This window comes from Seriola dumerili, unplaced genomic scaffold (assembly GCF_002260705.1).
Source record: "Seriola dumerili isolate Sdu_G_001 unplaced genomic scaffold, Sdu_1.0 BDQW01000674.1, whole genome shotgun sequence".
NCBI lineage: Eukaryota > Metazoa > Chordata > Actinopteri > Carangiformes > Carangidae > Seriola > Seriola dumerili.
The window spans coordinates 282,456-299,375 of record NW_019174929.1 but is presented as its reverse complement, the minus strand read 5'-3'; the positions used below and the strand labels follow the sequence as shown (position 1 = coordinate 299,375).

The window sequence follows — 16,920 nt, the reverse complement described above, 5'->3', positions numbered from 1 at the left end:
TGTCGACTGCAGAAAGGAGGAAGAGCCGCCGCAGGTTGTTCTGCAGCATCATGCAGCACCTGACGGAGAACCACAAGGTGTGGAAGAAGACCATCGAGGAGGAGGAGAAGAGCAAAGAGCTGGGCAAACAGCAGCAGCCAGACAGCCTGCTCCCCAGCCTGCCTGCCGGCCTGCCCGTCTCCCCATCAGATGACATCCAGGTCATCCAGGAGGAAGAGGAGGGAGAGGAGCGTCAGTAGCAGGAGGACGAAGGAAAGAACAGAGATGCGTGAAAAAGAAGACGAGAGGCAGTATAAGGGCATTAGTCCCTCAAACACCTGCCTTTCACCGAGACAAACACAAACAGACATGAGAAACACACGCAGACAGTTGACAAACGCACATAAAACACACTTTGCTCCCTCTTTCCCTCACACATACACACACACGCACACACACGCACACACACATATATTGAAAGATTCACTGTGCAGACACTCAGATGCTTAAGCAGTCACATTGTTTTTGGAGAAACAAAAAGGCCTTACTACTGTGAGCGGATCCTTGCTGCAATGGTGGGAGCCCAACTCCTATGCACTTTCACCCCATGGAGAGTCGAGTGCACCCAGAAAAAAAAAAGAAAAAAGCACCAGAACTGAGGAGGAGGGTGCAGAAGACGAGAGTGGACGGGATCCAGCATTAACTTGCCCTCCATGGTAACCCGGCTGTGATGCTGCCTTGAATGCAAAGCGCTTACACCTCCCTTAGGTACAAAACAATTCCTGTCTATTTAAAAAAGAAAGGTAGAGGAAAAATAATGAAGAAAGCGACATCATCAAGTGATTGATACCCTTTACCAAAGTGAACAGTTCAAACATGGAAAGACAAGAGACTGAGACTGTTTCAGCCTCAATGTCAGGTATATTTTTGAATTATATATATACATAAATATATATGTATATATATATCAAATGTGCCTGTCTGAACCTTTACTGAGTCCATATTGGCCCAGAGCCTAGGCTTGTGTAGTTCTCTCTCCTTGCTGGCGACACGAAACACTGTATCAGACTCAGTCACAGAGACATTATTGAAATGTTGACTGATTAATAGCATTATATCTGCATCATTTTTGATGCTTTTACTCATGTGTACCACCCGTCTTTTTTTTTTTTTTTTTTTTTTTTTTTTTTTTTTGAATCCTTTAACTCTCCTTGCTTCATTTTGTGTGTGTGAATATTTTTTGGCGGGAATGTGATAGAGAGAATGAGTAGGGAGAAAGAGAGCACATTTTTAATTATTTTAGTGTGTAATTTGTGTGTATGTTTGTGTGTCCTTTCAGTAATGGTTTCTAATCAGTGAAATGTCCTCTGGTGTTTAACATGTTGCATTCAGATCAGGAGTGCTGTTTCAATGAATGGATTCTTCATTTTCCTTATTGATTCTAAGTATTTTTTTAAAGGTTACTCAGGATTCACGCAAAGTTTAATAATTATTTTGCAAGAATTTATGTCATTAATATGAAATACACTTTAAAAACTAAGAAAATTAAAAATCTGGGTGACTGAAGTAGTTTGTAATCTCTTAATGAACAACTTGACTACAAACAAATTCAAGCAATTGAAATCCTCTGTGACAGAGGAACATACAGTATGTGCTGTCTCTTGGCCATTCATACACTGTTTGCATAACCTTTTTACAACCTCACTGGAAAAAAGCTTATCTTGATTGTCAGCAGACTGCAAATGTCTCTCCTGCAGCAACACAACACGTTGTACAATTTTGCAGTTCTTTAAAGTATATTAGGTAATGTTTTTTTTTTTGTTTGTTTTTAAATTCAACGTTCTCTGCATTGCTTTTAAACAAACAGTACACTGTCTAAATGTTTGTGTTTCAGTCCGCCAGCAGACACTGATATTTAGACAAACTGTAAGTTCACCCATCTCTCTTTTTTCCTCATTTTCAAATTTTTTGCCAAACCCATAACTCGGCCAGTGTGTAAAGAAGGGATCCAGGGTTTCATTTCACTTTACTTTTGTTTATATATATATATTTTATGACATGCCATGAGGCAGGTTAAAAAACTACTAGTTCTCTATTTTTGTCTCTAAGAACTCTTGGCATTCCACTAGAATAAGACGTTTTATGAAAGGGAAGGCAGAATTGTTGCCTAGCTCCTTTATCACCTTATTAAATCATAATCTCTGGAGAAAATGTTAAGTAAGCAGTGTAAATCAAGTTAGTAATATTTAAAGACAAAAAATAGATAAAGGTGTGCACATTTTAATACCAAACAAGTGTTTAGCCGCTGTACAAAAGAGTATGTGCATATAAATATATATTTTTTAAATAATCAAATGAATGCATCTGTTTTCTACATGCAGCTGACATATTGTACATTGAGATCCTGTAATTACCATTGTGTTTCCAGAGTTTTTATCTACTTCTATTTACAGGTGTGGAACTGTGGGGTTTGGTGTTTTGATTTAGATTTTTCACTTGGTTTCAGCCTCTCCCTGTTCTGTATCATAACCACTCTTGTATTCCTCATTATCTCTCTCTATCACTGTTGTCTCAGTCAACCCAACTAGTGCCAAACTTTACCTACACACAGTAGTTTGTGGGCTGTGATATGCTGATGGGCAAAATTTCTCTGGGCTCCAGTACTGTTCATGCAAGAGAAAACACCTTGAGTCAAATATTCCACCAGGCTCAAAGTGGCAGTGACAGAGGCAAGAGTCAGAGTCAGACTCAGGTCAGAGCCATATACATTCTGACAACCGTGTCGTCAGTTTTTTCACATGGACCCATGCTGGATCATAAAGCCTTGGTAGCTCCCGACCCCACATATTCTGGCTCATTAAGTTGTAAAAGTTTGTTGGCTTCTCACTGTGCAGTCTTTCAAACCACAGTGTCCTCTAATGATTGTGCCATAAATACATCTATGAATGGTTGTTACCCTTATGTAGCATCAATATACGTACGTTTGTCTAATGTAACCATTCACCCTTATCTACATTGTGGGGGCAACTGATTTTTGTTGTTATTTATAGCTGTCATAAAACACCATCCCTAAAGTATCAGCAGTTCTCATTGATTTTTATTGGAGTGTGTGCGTGTGTGTCTGTGTGAACTCACAATATATTTTATTTAACACTGCTTTCTTTTCTTTTTCTTTTTTGTCCATGCCACCCCAAATAAACAGAATAATTTTAAAGACCATAAATACACCTATTGTACACCAACACAGGGTTTTTCACTTATAAGCTTGATTAGACTGATTAGACCTCCTCTCAGAGCAGTGTGTGTCTTCAAATTGCTTGACTGAATTTCCTCACTCTTACTTATGTTGCACTTCTTACAGTGGGACGACTTCCCCCCTTGTCATTTATGTTATGCATAAAACCCAAGGTAACCTGAGCATGCAGTAGGTCTAATCAGCCATAGTCATTGAAAACACTCGCGTAGGTGTACTGAGCCTTTAAAGCTGCTTTTATAGAGATTTTTAAATAAACAATGGATCAGTATGCTATATATAATGTGAAAGAGGTTGCTCATAATAACAAACAACTCTGGAGTTCTTCTCAGCAATAGCACAAAGCGTTTTAGAGTCTTAGAGTGCACTGTGTTGGTTTTATGGCCCAAATCTTTAGTTTCATTCATCAGTGTCACTTTGAGTAAAACGGTTCTAAAAAAAAATCCACTGTACTGTAACTCAGCACCAAACAGCAGACAAAGTTGGTGACTAGCTGGTGAACATAGTAGAGCATGTAGCTTCTAAAGAGCCAGATATTCCTCTCAGAAGTTTGTTATCTTGGTGATTCTGTATCAGTGTGTTTAGAACTTGTTGCGCTGCCCCCAAGTGGCTCAAAAAAGTCAGTTAATGCAGGAAATACCATCTACTCGCCATACTGTTAATCACTGGATGCACAGCACATCCAAAGGGGTGAGTGGTAAACTCAGAAAAGGGGTGACACCATAGCTGCTTTTCACCATTCATGAACTTTGATTTACAGATTATTAAAATGAATGATTATGTTGGGTGTTTTGCAGGCAGAAGCTGGGTATGTAGATGGCTGTGTCCTCTGCCTGTCATGTCGATCAAATGATTCTGCAAGTTCTGAGTGAGAATCTGGGGTGTTAATATAACAGTAATATATCTTAAGTCTTTGTTCATTTCAGAGTTGGGCTTTTAGCAATTTAGCCAAGGTTAAAACAAGACAAGGCACGTTTTCATTATCTTAAAAAACACTTTATGAATACACAAAATACAGCCAGTATTGCAAAAAAAAAAGGACAAACAAATGTTAAAACCTTAATGCAGTACTTTGTTAGTACTGATAAGCACCATTTAGCAGAAATCAGTGTTGCATAGTCAGTTTCTAGAAATCCACCAGGGTTGAATTTGCCTTCTAAGAGAAAGATTTTCCATAGAGCACTATCCCTGGAGAAGGGGTCAGAATCAGTTCAGATGACGTAAATCCTGGCCCCTGTCCAGCTCTAATACACAGAGGGAGAGGGTTCAGAACTTTCTTGGAAAGTCTGATAGTCCCATTTTGCCCCACACGTACGAATCAGTGGTGCCATTTGTCTGACCTGAAGCTGTCCAGACAAGTCAGGGCTATGAACCATCATAGGTGTACTTACTATCAATCATTGACACATACATGTACCTAACCCATCACTACCGCATGGACATTTCACTTTCCAGGCTCAGGGGATCTCTGAGCTCCAGAGATCTAAATCAATAGCACACTTATGTTCCCAGGATGTCCTTTCAGCAGAGTCTTGCCGCCTCCCCTGCTGCTTAAAAGGTATTGTGCAAATATGCATCCTGCTCAGTGAGAGAATTTGATAGTAAAGTAAACTGGATCACACAGTCCTATGTAGAGAGCCACCTCGGCCACTGAAAGTCCTTAAAAAACTGTAATGCGCCGGAACTGGACATTACAATCCAGTGATACAGTTTTATGCACCCCTATCATGTGGTTGCATTGCTGTGCAAAATAGTTAAAATTCTAGCTTGAACAGCTGAACAAGCTGTAAATAAATGTCTGCTTGCCTACTTGTGATAAGGAGTGTCTCTCGAGCAGGGAACTTTCTGTTGCCTGCGGACAGCACAGATGGAGTAAGGTTTGGGCTGTAAGGTCATGCCCAGTTTGGGAGTGAGAGTGGGAACGGTTCCTGGAGGGAACTGAAGATGAAACCTCTGGAGCAAAGTGGTGAAAAAGAGGAACATCTCCATCCTGGCCAGTTGTTCACCCAAGCAATGACGCCTCCCTGAAAAAAGAAAATTCATTAATTTACACTCATACGCACAGACACAACATCTGACTAATATGGATTATCAGTTTAATTTAAAATAGGCTTGACTGATGACGGTGTGTGCTGGGGATGTAAAAAACACAAGGGACTCTAGTTCATGCTCTATGAGAATGTCCTGTGATAAAGACTACGTGACAACAGGACAGAATTCAGTGTATATCAGAACTAAAAACTTTTCTAAACTTTAAAATGTAACTTATGAAAACAATTTGTGGGTAAATGAAATAGCCACTGACAGGTCACTGTCTCGTTAAAGACTACAGATAATGCACAATAATTTGGATCAGGAGTTTCTGCGGTTTTAGAGAAATCAAAAGAGACTAACCCATGGAGAAAGGAAGGAAAGCCTCGCGCCTCACAAAGTTGCCATTGCTGTCCAGAAACCTCTGTGGTGAGAAAACACCTGGATCGTTCCAATACTTCTCATCAAAGTGCACTGAGTAGAGATTCGTGATCACCATGGTGCCTTTGGGAATTGTGTAACCATTGACTTTTGCATCTTGGGAGGTGGCACGGAAAATACCAAGTGGGACGATGTTGCAGAAGCGAAGGACCTCGTGCAGCACAGCCTCCACGTAGGGCATCTTCTGTTTGTCCTCCAACGTGGGTGCCCTCCCGTTCGCCAGGACACTGTCGATCTCTCTGTGCACCCTCTCTTAGCACAGAAAAACAGACACCACCATCAGGCATTTGCGTGCGTAACATTACATAACAATTACATTTAGAGCAAACTCAAACAGTCAACTAAACTCTAAAGACATGTGCATCAGACCTCTCTCGTGGTCACACTAGTAAAGTAAAATGTTCACATATTGGGACGATGCCTCTACTGCAACTGACCTTGTATGTTGGGGTAGAGGGCCATGTACAGCATGGCCCAGCGCAGGGTGTTAGTCGTGGTCTCTGTGCCAGCAATAATGAGCTCTCCAACTGAATAGATGAGGTTTTCATAGGAAAAGGTGGAACTGGAGTCTCCTGCATTCTGCTCCAATTCATCCAAATATGCATCAACATAGTGACGAGGTACGTGTGGCACCCTGCCCTGTGAAAAACCCTTTATAACCTGCAGTAAGAAGTCATAAACCTCGGCAGCATTGTGGAACAGCTTCTGGTGTTTTCCAAAGGGCACATACTCAATCCAAGGGAAGGCATTGTAGAGGAAGGCCCAGCCGCTCACTGCGAGCTCCACGTTCTCACTGAATATCTCAATCATGTGCTGGAAGTTGCGGTCGTCGTAAGTAAAACGCTGTCCAAAAATGATCAGGTTGGTGATGTTGGACACCGCGTTGGTCACAAGGTGTTTGGGGTTGAAGGGCTTTCCCTTGTGTTCATCGATGGCGTCGACAAAGAACATGCACTCCTCTGAGATCTTCCTCTGAAACAGCCTCTGGCCACTGCCGAAGTAACGGAAAGAGTTGCAAGCCAGTTTACGGTGTTCAATCCAGCCTTTGCCATATTTACAATTAAGAAGGCCTGTGGATAGTGGAGAAAAAAGAAAAGAATTCAATCTCTTAAAATATAGATAAGACTTATAACAATAAAAGGCTCATTTTATTGCATTGTAATCATATCACTGTATCTTACCACCCATTTTGGTCATTTTCTTGAATAAAGGCAGCGATGGGCGATCAGCAAACACCTCACTCTGATGGTAAAGGCATTCCCTGACACAGTCATATCCATTCAATACCACAGTCAAGATGCCTCCCAGGTCAAGACTAAAAATCTGAAATGCACACATTGTGACATTTATACACATTTATGTGTAACAATTGTAGACATGTTGCAACATTCAGTTTTAGTGCTCCTCTCCAAAGTGAGGTTTCATGAGCCAGAAAGTTAGGGATGAGTTAAACTTCCATGATATATAACAGGACAGAGTGAATGAAACAGACTCCATCTAAAACAGATATCCAGCTCTGCACTTAAATTATGTTTAACTTTACAAATCCAAGTCTGCGCCCTTATATGTATTTTGTTTTGGGAGACCCTGATTTGCCAGTTATTTTTCTCCAAGCAAATGTTACAGACCGCCAAATGTTAGGGCGAGTCTCCTTTGTTCGTTTCAGGAGGATTTTCCAGTGTGTGTGCGCGCGTGTGTGTGCGTGCGTGTGTGTGTGTGTGTGTGTGTGTGTGTGTGTGTGTGTGTGTCTGTCTGTCTGTCTGTCTGTCTGTCTGTGCGCGCATGTGTGTGTGTGTGTGTGTGTCTGTTCGCGCAAGTGTGTGTGTGTGTGTGTGTGTGTGTGTGTGTGTGTGTGTGTGTGTGTGTGTGGAGAGGTTCATGCACCGCACAGTTTGCAGAGCACTCGGCTAGAAAAGATCTGCAGTCATGAAATACGCTGTCGGCTGAGTCATTACCTGTCCATGAACTTCACTCTGCTTCTTGAGGAAGACGTGCGGCTCGGTGGCCAGCGACAGAATGTTCCCTATCACAGGGATGGGAGATGGACCAGGAGGAAACCCCGGGGGCCTTCTCTGCTTGACGAGCTGGCGAACCAGCAGGAAAGCGAGGAGGGCGACAGCCAAACAGCCCACACCGAGCAGAGCCTGTGCGCAGGACACCGGCACCAGAGACGGCGACTTAATTGAAACCATCTTTTCGGAACTGTCTCTTATTCTCTTCCCTGCCAGACTTACCCTGCTGACTTCGGCTTCCCCTCAGACGAACTGAAGCACATATGTATCATCTTGCACATTTTCTATCCCCCGCCTCTAAGGCTAAGATTGGCCAGAAAGACAGAGTCAACTGTTGGTGAACTTTGCTCTGCTCCTGATCAATAATCGGGATCATTTTGGTGGTTGTTGGGTTGACTTCTTGAGGGGCCGGGACGTCATTAAACTGCAGTTGATCAGGCCCCTTATTGGTTGCAAAAATGTTTCGGCTATTAAAGTTATAAAATGCATGTATTAGTTGGACTCAGAAACACACGTGCACCAATAGCGCGTTGATGCAAGAATGAGAATAACACGTGCACAAACATTAATTGACATCATCAATTATGTAAGTATGATCTTAATATATCATATAACAGTGGAGGCGGGCGTGCGGTGGGGAGGAAACCATAGAGAAAACCGCACAGTGTGCAGTGCACACAAAGTTGGGAAGCGTCTTTCCTCGTAGGGCGGTACATGGAAAATGCTGGAGCACATTTGAGTTCAAAAACAGGCTTTGCGAATGTGAACGTTTAAAGCTGCAACTTCCTGCGCCTTAAAAAGAACAAGGATGATCAGAAATAGAATCGATGAAAACCACCTGAAAAATTTGATTGGAGAAGACGGGGCACAGACTATTATGGCTACTGAAATAGGAAGATGAGTATGCTATTAATCTTAAAAGTTTTGTAATAAAATCTTCTAAGTAGCGTACCATTAGTAAGGAGTCAATAATATTTTCCTGCACTCAAATGTAATTTTAGCCTAATTTGTGTAGTGGTCAAAGTCACTATTGCTTTGAGAAGCTAGAAAAGGGGGATTATAGGCAACAAAAGGAAGATGTACTTGGACATATTGCTGTCATCTCGCTGTAAAGATACATCATACACTATAGGCCTATACCAACTACGCCCACAGTGCCACAGAACTTCTCTCATTATTGTACTTTCAAAACAATTTCTTTGGCAATATCTAAATAATTTGAGAACAGCACACATAGTATTTTGAATAATTTTTTTTTCAGTGCATGTCCATGTAAAAATATAATAGAAACATGAGGAGGAGTTATGGACCACTTTCTCAAGATAGAAGGCAGCAAAAAAAATGTTCATTATGTTAGTGAGTAAAACATCTTGAAGCCTGTTGATACAGTGATACAACTGAGAAGTGGGGAGCAGCTGAGTTCAGAGAGCACATAACCTGATAAATGTTTTCTTTTTTTCTTTTTTTTCAGATCTGTGGTGGAACCTACCGACTTATTTTTAAGAATGTAACAAAGTGGCAATATTTACACTTTGGCCGTATCAACAGAAAACAACAGGAAAAAAAATGCAGCGAACAATGAAAACATTACAGATTTTTTAAAATATTTTATATGATGTATTATATAAAATATATTTAGATTTTTGTTGATTCTCATACCAAAATGTATTTGGTTATTTTTCTATATGTTCACCTAGTTTCTTTTTTGAACATTGCTTTCATATTTATTTGAAATTTTACACAAATTTATTTTACACATTTTAAATAATATATTGCAATATAATTTTTTGTATCTTTTTTCTTTTTTTGTTGGAGCAAAAAACATTTTTAAACTTCCATAATACACAGTAATATAAAATGTACTGATAGTAATCACAACAGGAAATGAAAAAGTTTACACAAAAACTTGGAGAGCCTCTTTTTTGTATCAAAATTGAATTCACTGAGGTAATTAACTGAGAAGTCCTGGTAAAGCATGTTTGTGTATTAGTCGGTTTTGTTTTAAAGCAAATAAACTTTGCCCCAGTAAGCTGCTGCAGGTTCCTTCACCTCAACACGTTAAAGGTTAGGTCCTGCACTACATTCAGAGGTCAAAGGTTAAGGCATGCACCACATTCCAGACTTGCATAGTTGTGTGAGATTTTTCAGACTTGTCGGCTAAGAACCTGAACTCATCCAGACGGCGCAGGACTGTGCACAAGTGTTGTAATAAATGGGTATTGAGTTTTAAAAGTCAGAACTCGGTTAGTGGTTGTTTTCTAGCCAAGTAAAGCGAAATTAATAAACACACACGTAAAAACATATTTGCCAAATATTTGAAATAATCCCATGTATTCATAGACGATAATCACTATACAGTTGTTTACTTATTCACTTTTTTTATTGCCAAGAGTTTTCCTGTTCTCTGTCACGGAAGTGAAGATGGATAGAACTTGTTGAGATTAACCCTGGAAAATGTTATCATCTCATTAAGGTGGTGCTAAACTATAAAGAATTTGCACTTTTATAAAACCATGCTCTCCACTTTGCTGTGTGATCAGTTCATCATGACTGGCTCCTCATTAGACATGGAGTTGTTTATCCAGCTGTTGCTTCCTGCTGAGGCAGCTGCTCAGCTTTTTTTTCTTAGATGCCTCAAATGGCCTCTACAGACCTCTCCCAATCATTCAGATTTGTTAGGGCTACCTAATGAGGACATTCTTGCAAATGACTTCTATGCTTCCTGCCAGTTCCCCAGACTCAAAAGCTATTCTAGAAGCTTTATACCAATCTGTCAGTTTTAATCAAATAAACATGGTTTCACTGTTGCATTATCTTGTTGGTGGTTGGGTTAATCAAAACACCAGTGACAAGAGTGCCCAGGTGGTATATTGGACCATATTTTGTAAGTGGCATGAATTCTGAAAAATACAAGATTAAAAAATAGAAGACAGAATAAATACTGCTATTACTAGGCAATTTAAAAGAAAAAAAATTGAAAATGCCAAAGTTTATATCTGAAAATGTGTTTGGAGTAGAGGGCATAATATTATCAGGTTAGGTGTAACAGGCTTTACTGGTAGACCCCAATAATTGTATCTGGAAAAAAATGCCAATATTTTTTCTATCTTTCTTCTAAAATAATTCCTGTTTTGGGAGCGAGTTATTTTATTTTGCGCATGTTCTTATGCCCTGGGACAGGAGTGGGCAGATTGACATATACATATTAACATAATACATTTACTGAAAGGGACACGCCAACAATTTTATTGACTGAATTATAAACTGGTATTGGGAGGATTGAACGACGCGGGGGGTCTGCTGAATGACATTATGAAATCCTATGTTTATGGAGTTGGATATGTTAGCTTCTGCTCCATCACATTTTTTTTTTTTTTAAATAATTCTTTTTTGTCACTTGCAAGTCCCACAAAAATGAAGGTATTTCATCACAGTGCTGCAAAACTTATATTAGTCCTGGGCATTTTTTTGAACATTACCCATAATGACCCAAAATAACAAAGATTAAAGGGATAGCTGCCAACATATCATTGGTACGGAAAAAACAAATTTATACAGTCTCACAGGAAGCCATATATCATCATATTGCCCAAGTCTATCCTGGGGTAATTTTATTCCATCCTGATCAATGTATGGGATTTAATGCAGTTACTGTATGCGTGGTAGAACAGCATCAGTCTTTACGTTATAAGGCCACTTGAAGAGTGTTCTTCCGGTCTTTCTATACTGAGGGGCATGTGCAACATGTCTGATTGGGTGGGTCCCTTGACTACTGTTGTTCTACAGTAAATTATTAACATCCGGATGACTGGAATTATCAAGTGCATGTGGAAAATCTAATTACCAACCTTCTCTAATGCTATCCAGAACCTCTTTTTCCAACAACACAATGACAGTGACAGACGCAACAAGGAGTCTAGTAATCCCTCTGCAACTACTGGCCAGGTGTTTAAATGTTAGGTTAGGTTTGGTAAGCTTCCTAATGGGGCGCAGCAGGTGGAAGTCCTTTCGTTGAGGATTACTTACTCAATGTTTATAATCCCATGAGCCTCAGTTTAAATGTATTGTTCTGTTCGAAGATACAGAGACCGTCCTTCTCAGGCTGGAGGGGAAAAAACTTTGTGGAGGACTGATGTATCTTTTGCATCTCAGATAATTAAAGATCCATCCATAAGCTCAAATTTCCATAATTCTTTCACACTCACTTTGATATCACTGTGGGATCATTCCAGCCGATTATCAACTCTTGCTGCTTATTTGAATAATGCAAACTGACAATAAAGCTTTGAAAGAAATTCTCTTTGGGACTTTTTCTTTTGTCAGAGAATGGTGCTGGGACTCTGACAAAAAAACAAAAAACAAAAAAACAAATTCATACTGACTCAGCTGAGACTGTCACTGATGCACTGCAGTGAGCGTAACGCTGCCCTCTCTGTCACAAATACTCTCCTGTGCTGTAATTAATTTTCCAGACCAATTCATGCCTAACATTTGGGAATGTGAACAGTGTGAGCTAATTGCGTTCTTGACAATACACTTTCCCCCTTGGAATGTTATTTCTCTGCCTCAACTCATGTCCCTGGTCAGAACAGACAGTGGTGATCTGAGGCCTCGGAGCAGTTCCCAAACCGAGACAGTGTGAGGAGTACTTAACTTTTACAAAGACCAATACAAAGTGCATCTCCAATACTTGACCTGTTATAAGGCCACTTGCCATGGAGGAAGAGACAACATTCTCAAATTTCTATAGTTATTACCAAACTCTAGATTTTCGATGACAGTGATTTTCTGTCTTGAGATACGGTACATGCTCTATTGGGTTAACATTGCCTGAGAATTTGGGCATAAGTAGTTACTTTAAAGATAAATATATAAAATTCAAATTTTCATAGCAAGGTACTCAAACGACAACAAGACAATTAAAATGAATCACTGTGTGTGTATCTGGAATCTCCAGCTCCTAAGTGTTTAGTCCTCCACGAGCAGTTTCTGACAGTATGTGGAGCTGTTGGAGACTAATTTAGTGCCTTGTGTGGGGCCTGCAGGCCTGCTCAATAGTACTAAAAGGCTCATCTACTCTAATGAGTTTCCTTGTGACGCAAAAAATAACTGGGAGGCAGGATGCTTTATGCTACATCATCCAATATTGTTACATAAGGGGAATTAGAAGATGGCCAGAGACCAAGAGTCCAGTAATTATCTTGTAGAAACCGGATGAACACCACTGAATTCTGTGGGAAGGTTTAGTTTATCCATGGAGCGCTCACTACGAGGCCCCCACATTAAAAAAAACATTATTTTGTCCAACCATAAACTATGAAAATGAGGGGGATCAAACTGCTCTGCAGATCTGGCCAGATATTAAACTCTCGGTTGCAGAGACACAGTATGTTGAAAACTAACTCAGAAATTGGCTTCCACCAACTTCCTCTTAATTTGTTGGGCAGTGTCTGATGGGGTTGTACTAAAGCATGTGATGGAGCAGTTTGTGACTGTGGGGTACACCTGGAACTGTGAATTCTCCCTGGCTGTTTGATGGTCAAATACCTTCAACATGATGACAAACCCATCATAACAAGAGCCAACAAAAATGACTCAATGGATAATTATTACTCAGTGCTCAGGGCTTCTCATCCTTTTGTGACTTATATTAGATTATACACTGTTGCCCATAAAGTCACAATCCTCTGTTTATTCCTATTTAAATGCATCAGTAATCACTTTTGACCAGCTGCAATGATTACATTATCAGTCCCAATTACCCAGGTGAAATGAAATAAATCACATTGTCACAATCATTTCATGGAAAGAGGTAAGAAATATTTTATTCCAACTTCATGAGCAACAGTATATTTGTTTTTTCAATATAAAGGCCCTGCCATAAATACTAGCTGTATGAAGCTTTAATTGAACATATTTTGCTTAGGACTTTATCACTGTGTCTCTCAGTGGAACAACTGTTCCCTTTTCAATGATCAAAAATGCATCCTGAGTGAGTGCAACAAAGACTGTTTGTCTCTTTTGGGGCAACCTTTTTTTTTTAAGTTCAACACATAGCTAAAACATAATTAAATGTGACCGACTTGTGAACAATCACTGTCTTTGTGAATGAAATGACATCTCATGGTATTTCCAATTTTTATCCACTCTATATGTGAGTAGGTACTGTGCATTCCATGCCTCTTATTGGCCCTAGTCCTGTTCATCTTAACCACTTAATGATGAAATGGCACCACATTAAACTTAAACTCAAGAGCCTCACACACTGTGAGATTGTCAGGGAGAGTCTTCTGTCTTATTGTGTTAAAGCCCCATTTATCCTGCTTAAAAGAAATTACGCTACCAACTGTTTCCAGTACCTGGCAGCTTTTTTGTGAATTGATGTAATTTACATACAAGCTCTTTTATTGGCTTGCTGTAAGTGACGTAGGACTTCTGATTGGCTAGCAGTTTGAGGTAAAACATCCGACTGGCCAATAGAGCATGATCAAGTGCTCACTTAGTTAATACAGAAACCCAAGGGGAACATATATAAAAGGCTGTACTGTGGGAGTCCTCAGCAGATTCACAAGTGAGTCTTATCATTTAATTCTTCATTACCAGACGATTTAGTATCTTACGGTAAGTACAGATAAAAGACTGCTTATTTATATTATAGTAGTAGTTATGATGTCTCTGTTAGAAATATCAGATGTCTCTGTTAGAAATATCAGATGTGATGCTGATGCAGAGAAAGTGAGGACTGAGTAACTACAACTACACTGGTGGATACTGGATGCTAATAGAAAATCGATGGTGCTCTGCTGGTTTGTTGATGTTATACCATCTATGGTAGGCTGCGGCTAATTCTGCTAATGGACTGTTATAGTTGCTGGCAAAGCTTCCGATATCAGTATATCAGTAATAGATCTTCTATCTGCATGTGCAACCTCAGCGGCTCTAACAGAGGAGTGTGAGAGAGAGACAGAGACAGAGAGAAGTCATATAGCTCTATGCATGTAGATGAGAAAGTCTGAGTCAAAAACATGTTTAAAAGCATGAAATGCTTTTAAAGACTTTTACTTGCAACATTTTTTATTACCTTGTTTGGTATTGTATGTGTTTCCCACAGAGAACCATGATAATGCTGAGACTCTGGACTCTCCTTCTTGCCTATGCGCTGATCATTTGCCAGATGTACATCTCACAGGCAGCTCCATCCAGGTGAGACTTGTGGCATTATCCCTAAAAGTACACTAATATGTGAAAAAAAATCATTTCCTCAAAGCCCCAAAGACAACTGAATAACTGTGACTGAATGTGTATTTTCAGAACTAGCAAGGAGTCCATGTCAGATGGAGTCACACTATCAAATGATAATGCGCAAAGGTTACTCAGAGATATGAAGGCATTAATGCAGATAACTTCAGATGAGCAAGACCACCAAACAGCTGATGGGAACAGGTATCTTAACTATCTATCTATCTATCCATCTATCTATCTATCTATCTATCTAACCATCTGGTAAGCAAAATGTAACAGACTTTTGTCCAACAGCTCCGACTTTGGTGTTTATTATTTATCAAGGTATATAGGGAAATAAATGTAAATCTACTCTCTGTCATAATCCCTTATTGCATGGACTTAAGTTATTCATTCATTCATCCATTCATTCAGTATTAGTAAATGAGTTTCCTTGGTCAGAAAACCGAAGAGAGCATGATATCAAAGAATATGAGAGAACATGCATGATAGATATTAGTATAGAGAATGAAACGGAACGACAGCATGACAACCAAAATATTTGCCTCACGAGAATCTCCATATGCCCGTTGGATCTTTCAGCATGCCTTTGAGATGTTAATTTAACTCAGCATTTCTGTAAATGCATGACATTTTAGAAAAACTTCATGCATGTAACTATTAATATTTATCTGCATGCCACAGTTACTGTAAGCCTGTCTCTGCATGTTTGTCTCTGTCTCTAACAGCTTGGATAGACCCATGTCTAAGCGTTGCACCGGCTTAAGCACTTGTGTGCTGGGCAAACTCTCCCAGGATATTCACAAACTGCAAACCTATCCCCGCACTGACGTAGGAGCAGGGACGCCTGGCAAGAAGAGAAGTCTATCTGAGCGATATGAAAACTATGGCAACTCATATAATTGAAACTCTTTTTTAGCCCATCTATTCTTTTCATCAGTGCTTTTCATCCAGCTCTATCCATACATCAGACTGCTGATGCATGTCAGACTAACTTCAACAAAACATCCTTGCTTTAATTTTCCACCGGCTGACATTAGATTTTGACAGAGATTTGAAAACTTAGAATTAGCTATGAAATTGTGTTTGGCAGTTCTGTATAATACAATAAAAAAAATAAGAACAGCTAAAAATCTTTCTGATGTTAACTTATTTTTTTCTTTGTGTTAATTATTTTTCCTCTGGAATAAATTAATCTTTTCATCAAAGCTGTATTTAATTAATTCAAGATTGAAAACACACATGACTCATAGATTAAGAACATGAAGAATGAAAGGGTAAGCATGGCTATCTATAATGTAATCTATTATATTTGTTTAATGTAATAATTCTAGATAGTATTGTTCAAAGTCTGTCATGTAGATGTCTGATCTGATCTTGAATATCATAACAAACTGTGTTCACTATCTTTTCCATTCTGATAAGCAATGCAACAGCACAGAAGCGGGCATGCAACACAGCCACCTGTGTAACCCATCGCTTGGCTGACTTGCTGAGTCGGTCAGGGGGACTGGGGCACAGCAACTTTGTTCCCACCAATGTGGGCGCCCAGGCGTTTGGCAGACGGAAGCGGCACGGACCCGTGTGAGCACAAGAGCAAATACGTGGTATGTTACTACTCCGTACTTCCATATCAGTATAATTGCTGGACTCATGGTAATTTATACTGTAGATAAAGTATAAGAGAGGGATTAAACAAAATCATTGTATTTTAAATCTGAGTTTAGAATTACTAAGCTTTACTAGCATTAGTCTCATCCTAAATGTACTTTCTGTATTTTTGTATTTGGAATATTTGGTGTTACAAAAGTGCAAGGTAGTCTTTTATATTTTGATATACCCATCAAGGGCAATCTTTCAGTATATTATTGTCAAATCTGTTAGTGTTATGTTTCAACCTGTGTAAGGTGTTGTATTATGTATATAAGAAAACTATTGTGGTATTCCTGTAATGGGTATTGG

The 16,920-nt window shown here is 39.5% G+C and overlaps 3 protein-coding genes across 5 annotated transcripts in view; 2 read left to right on the top strand and 1 right to left on the bottom strand.

Annotated features, from left to right (window-relative positions):
* The window catches only part of pde3b (phosphodiesterase 3B), a 41,200-nt gene extending 38,068 nt beyond the window's left edge, over positions 1-3,132 (top strand). For all 3 annotated transcript variants that reach the window (XM_022765330.1, XM_022765329.1, XM_022765328.1), the window contains exon 16: positions 13-3,132. In XM_022765330.1, the coding sequence (XP_022621051.1) occupies positions 13-239 (227 nt within the window). In that variant the 3' untranslated portion in view covers positions 240-3,132. The remainder of the gene's footprint in view (positions 1-12) is intronic.
* Positions 3,133-5,038: 1,906 nt separating this feature from the next.
* Positions 5,039-7,896, bottom strand: LOC111236567 (vitamin D 25-hydroxylase). Its single transcript, XM_022765355.1, has 5 exons — positions 7,660-7,896; positions 6,886-7,027; positions 6,142-6,774; positions 5,627-5,956; positions 5,039-5,256 (listed from the first exon to the last, which is right to left on the bottom strand). Exons 1-5 carry the CDS (start codon positions 7,894-7,896, stop codon positions 5,039-5,041), a joined length of 1,560 nt encoding a protein of 519 aa, XP_022621076.1.
* Positions 7,897-14,833: 6,937 nt separating this feature from the next.
* calcb (calcitonin related polypeptide beta) lies at positions 14,834-16,546 on the top strand. Its single transcript, XM_022765382.1, has 3 exons — positions 14,834-14,919; positions 15,028-15,159; positions 16,384-16,546. Exons 1-3 carry the CDS (start codon positions 14,834-14,836, stop codon positions 16,544-16,546), a joined length of 381 nt encoding a protein of 126 aa, XP_022621103.1.
* The last annotated feature ends 374 nt before the right edge of the window (positions 16,547-16,920 follow it).

Excerpts from the sequence above, each read along its gene's own strand:
- LOC111236567 (XM_022765355.1), bottom strand. The coding sequence starts at position 7,896 with ATGGTTTCAATTAAGTCGCCGTCTCTGGTGCCGGTGTCCTGCGCACAG. Across the intron at positions 7,028-7,659 it reads AGAGTGAAGTTCATGGACAG|ATTTTTAGTCTTGACCTGGG; the intron begins GTAATGACTCAG and ends TGTGCATTTCAG. Across the intron at positions 5,957-6,141 it reads CCTCTACCCCAACATACAAG|AGAGGGTGCACAGAGAGATC; the intron begins GTCAGTTGCAGT and ends TTCTGTGCTAAG.
- calcb (XM_022765382.1), top strand. The coding sequence starts at position 14,834 with ATGATAATGCTGAGACTCTGGACTCTCCTTCTTGCCTATGCGCTGATC. Across the intron at positions 14,920-15,027 it reads TCACAGGCAGCTCCATCCAG|AACTAGCAAGGAGTCCATGT; the intron begins GTGAGACTTGTG and ends GTGTATTTTCAG. Across the intron at positions 15,160-16,383 it reads CAAACAGCTGATGGGAACAG|CAATGCAACAGCACAGAAGC; the intron begins GTATCTTAACTA and ends CATTCTGATAAG.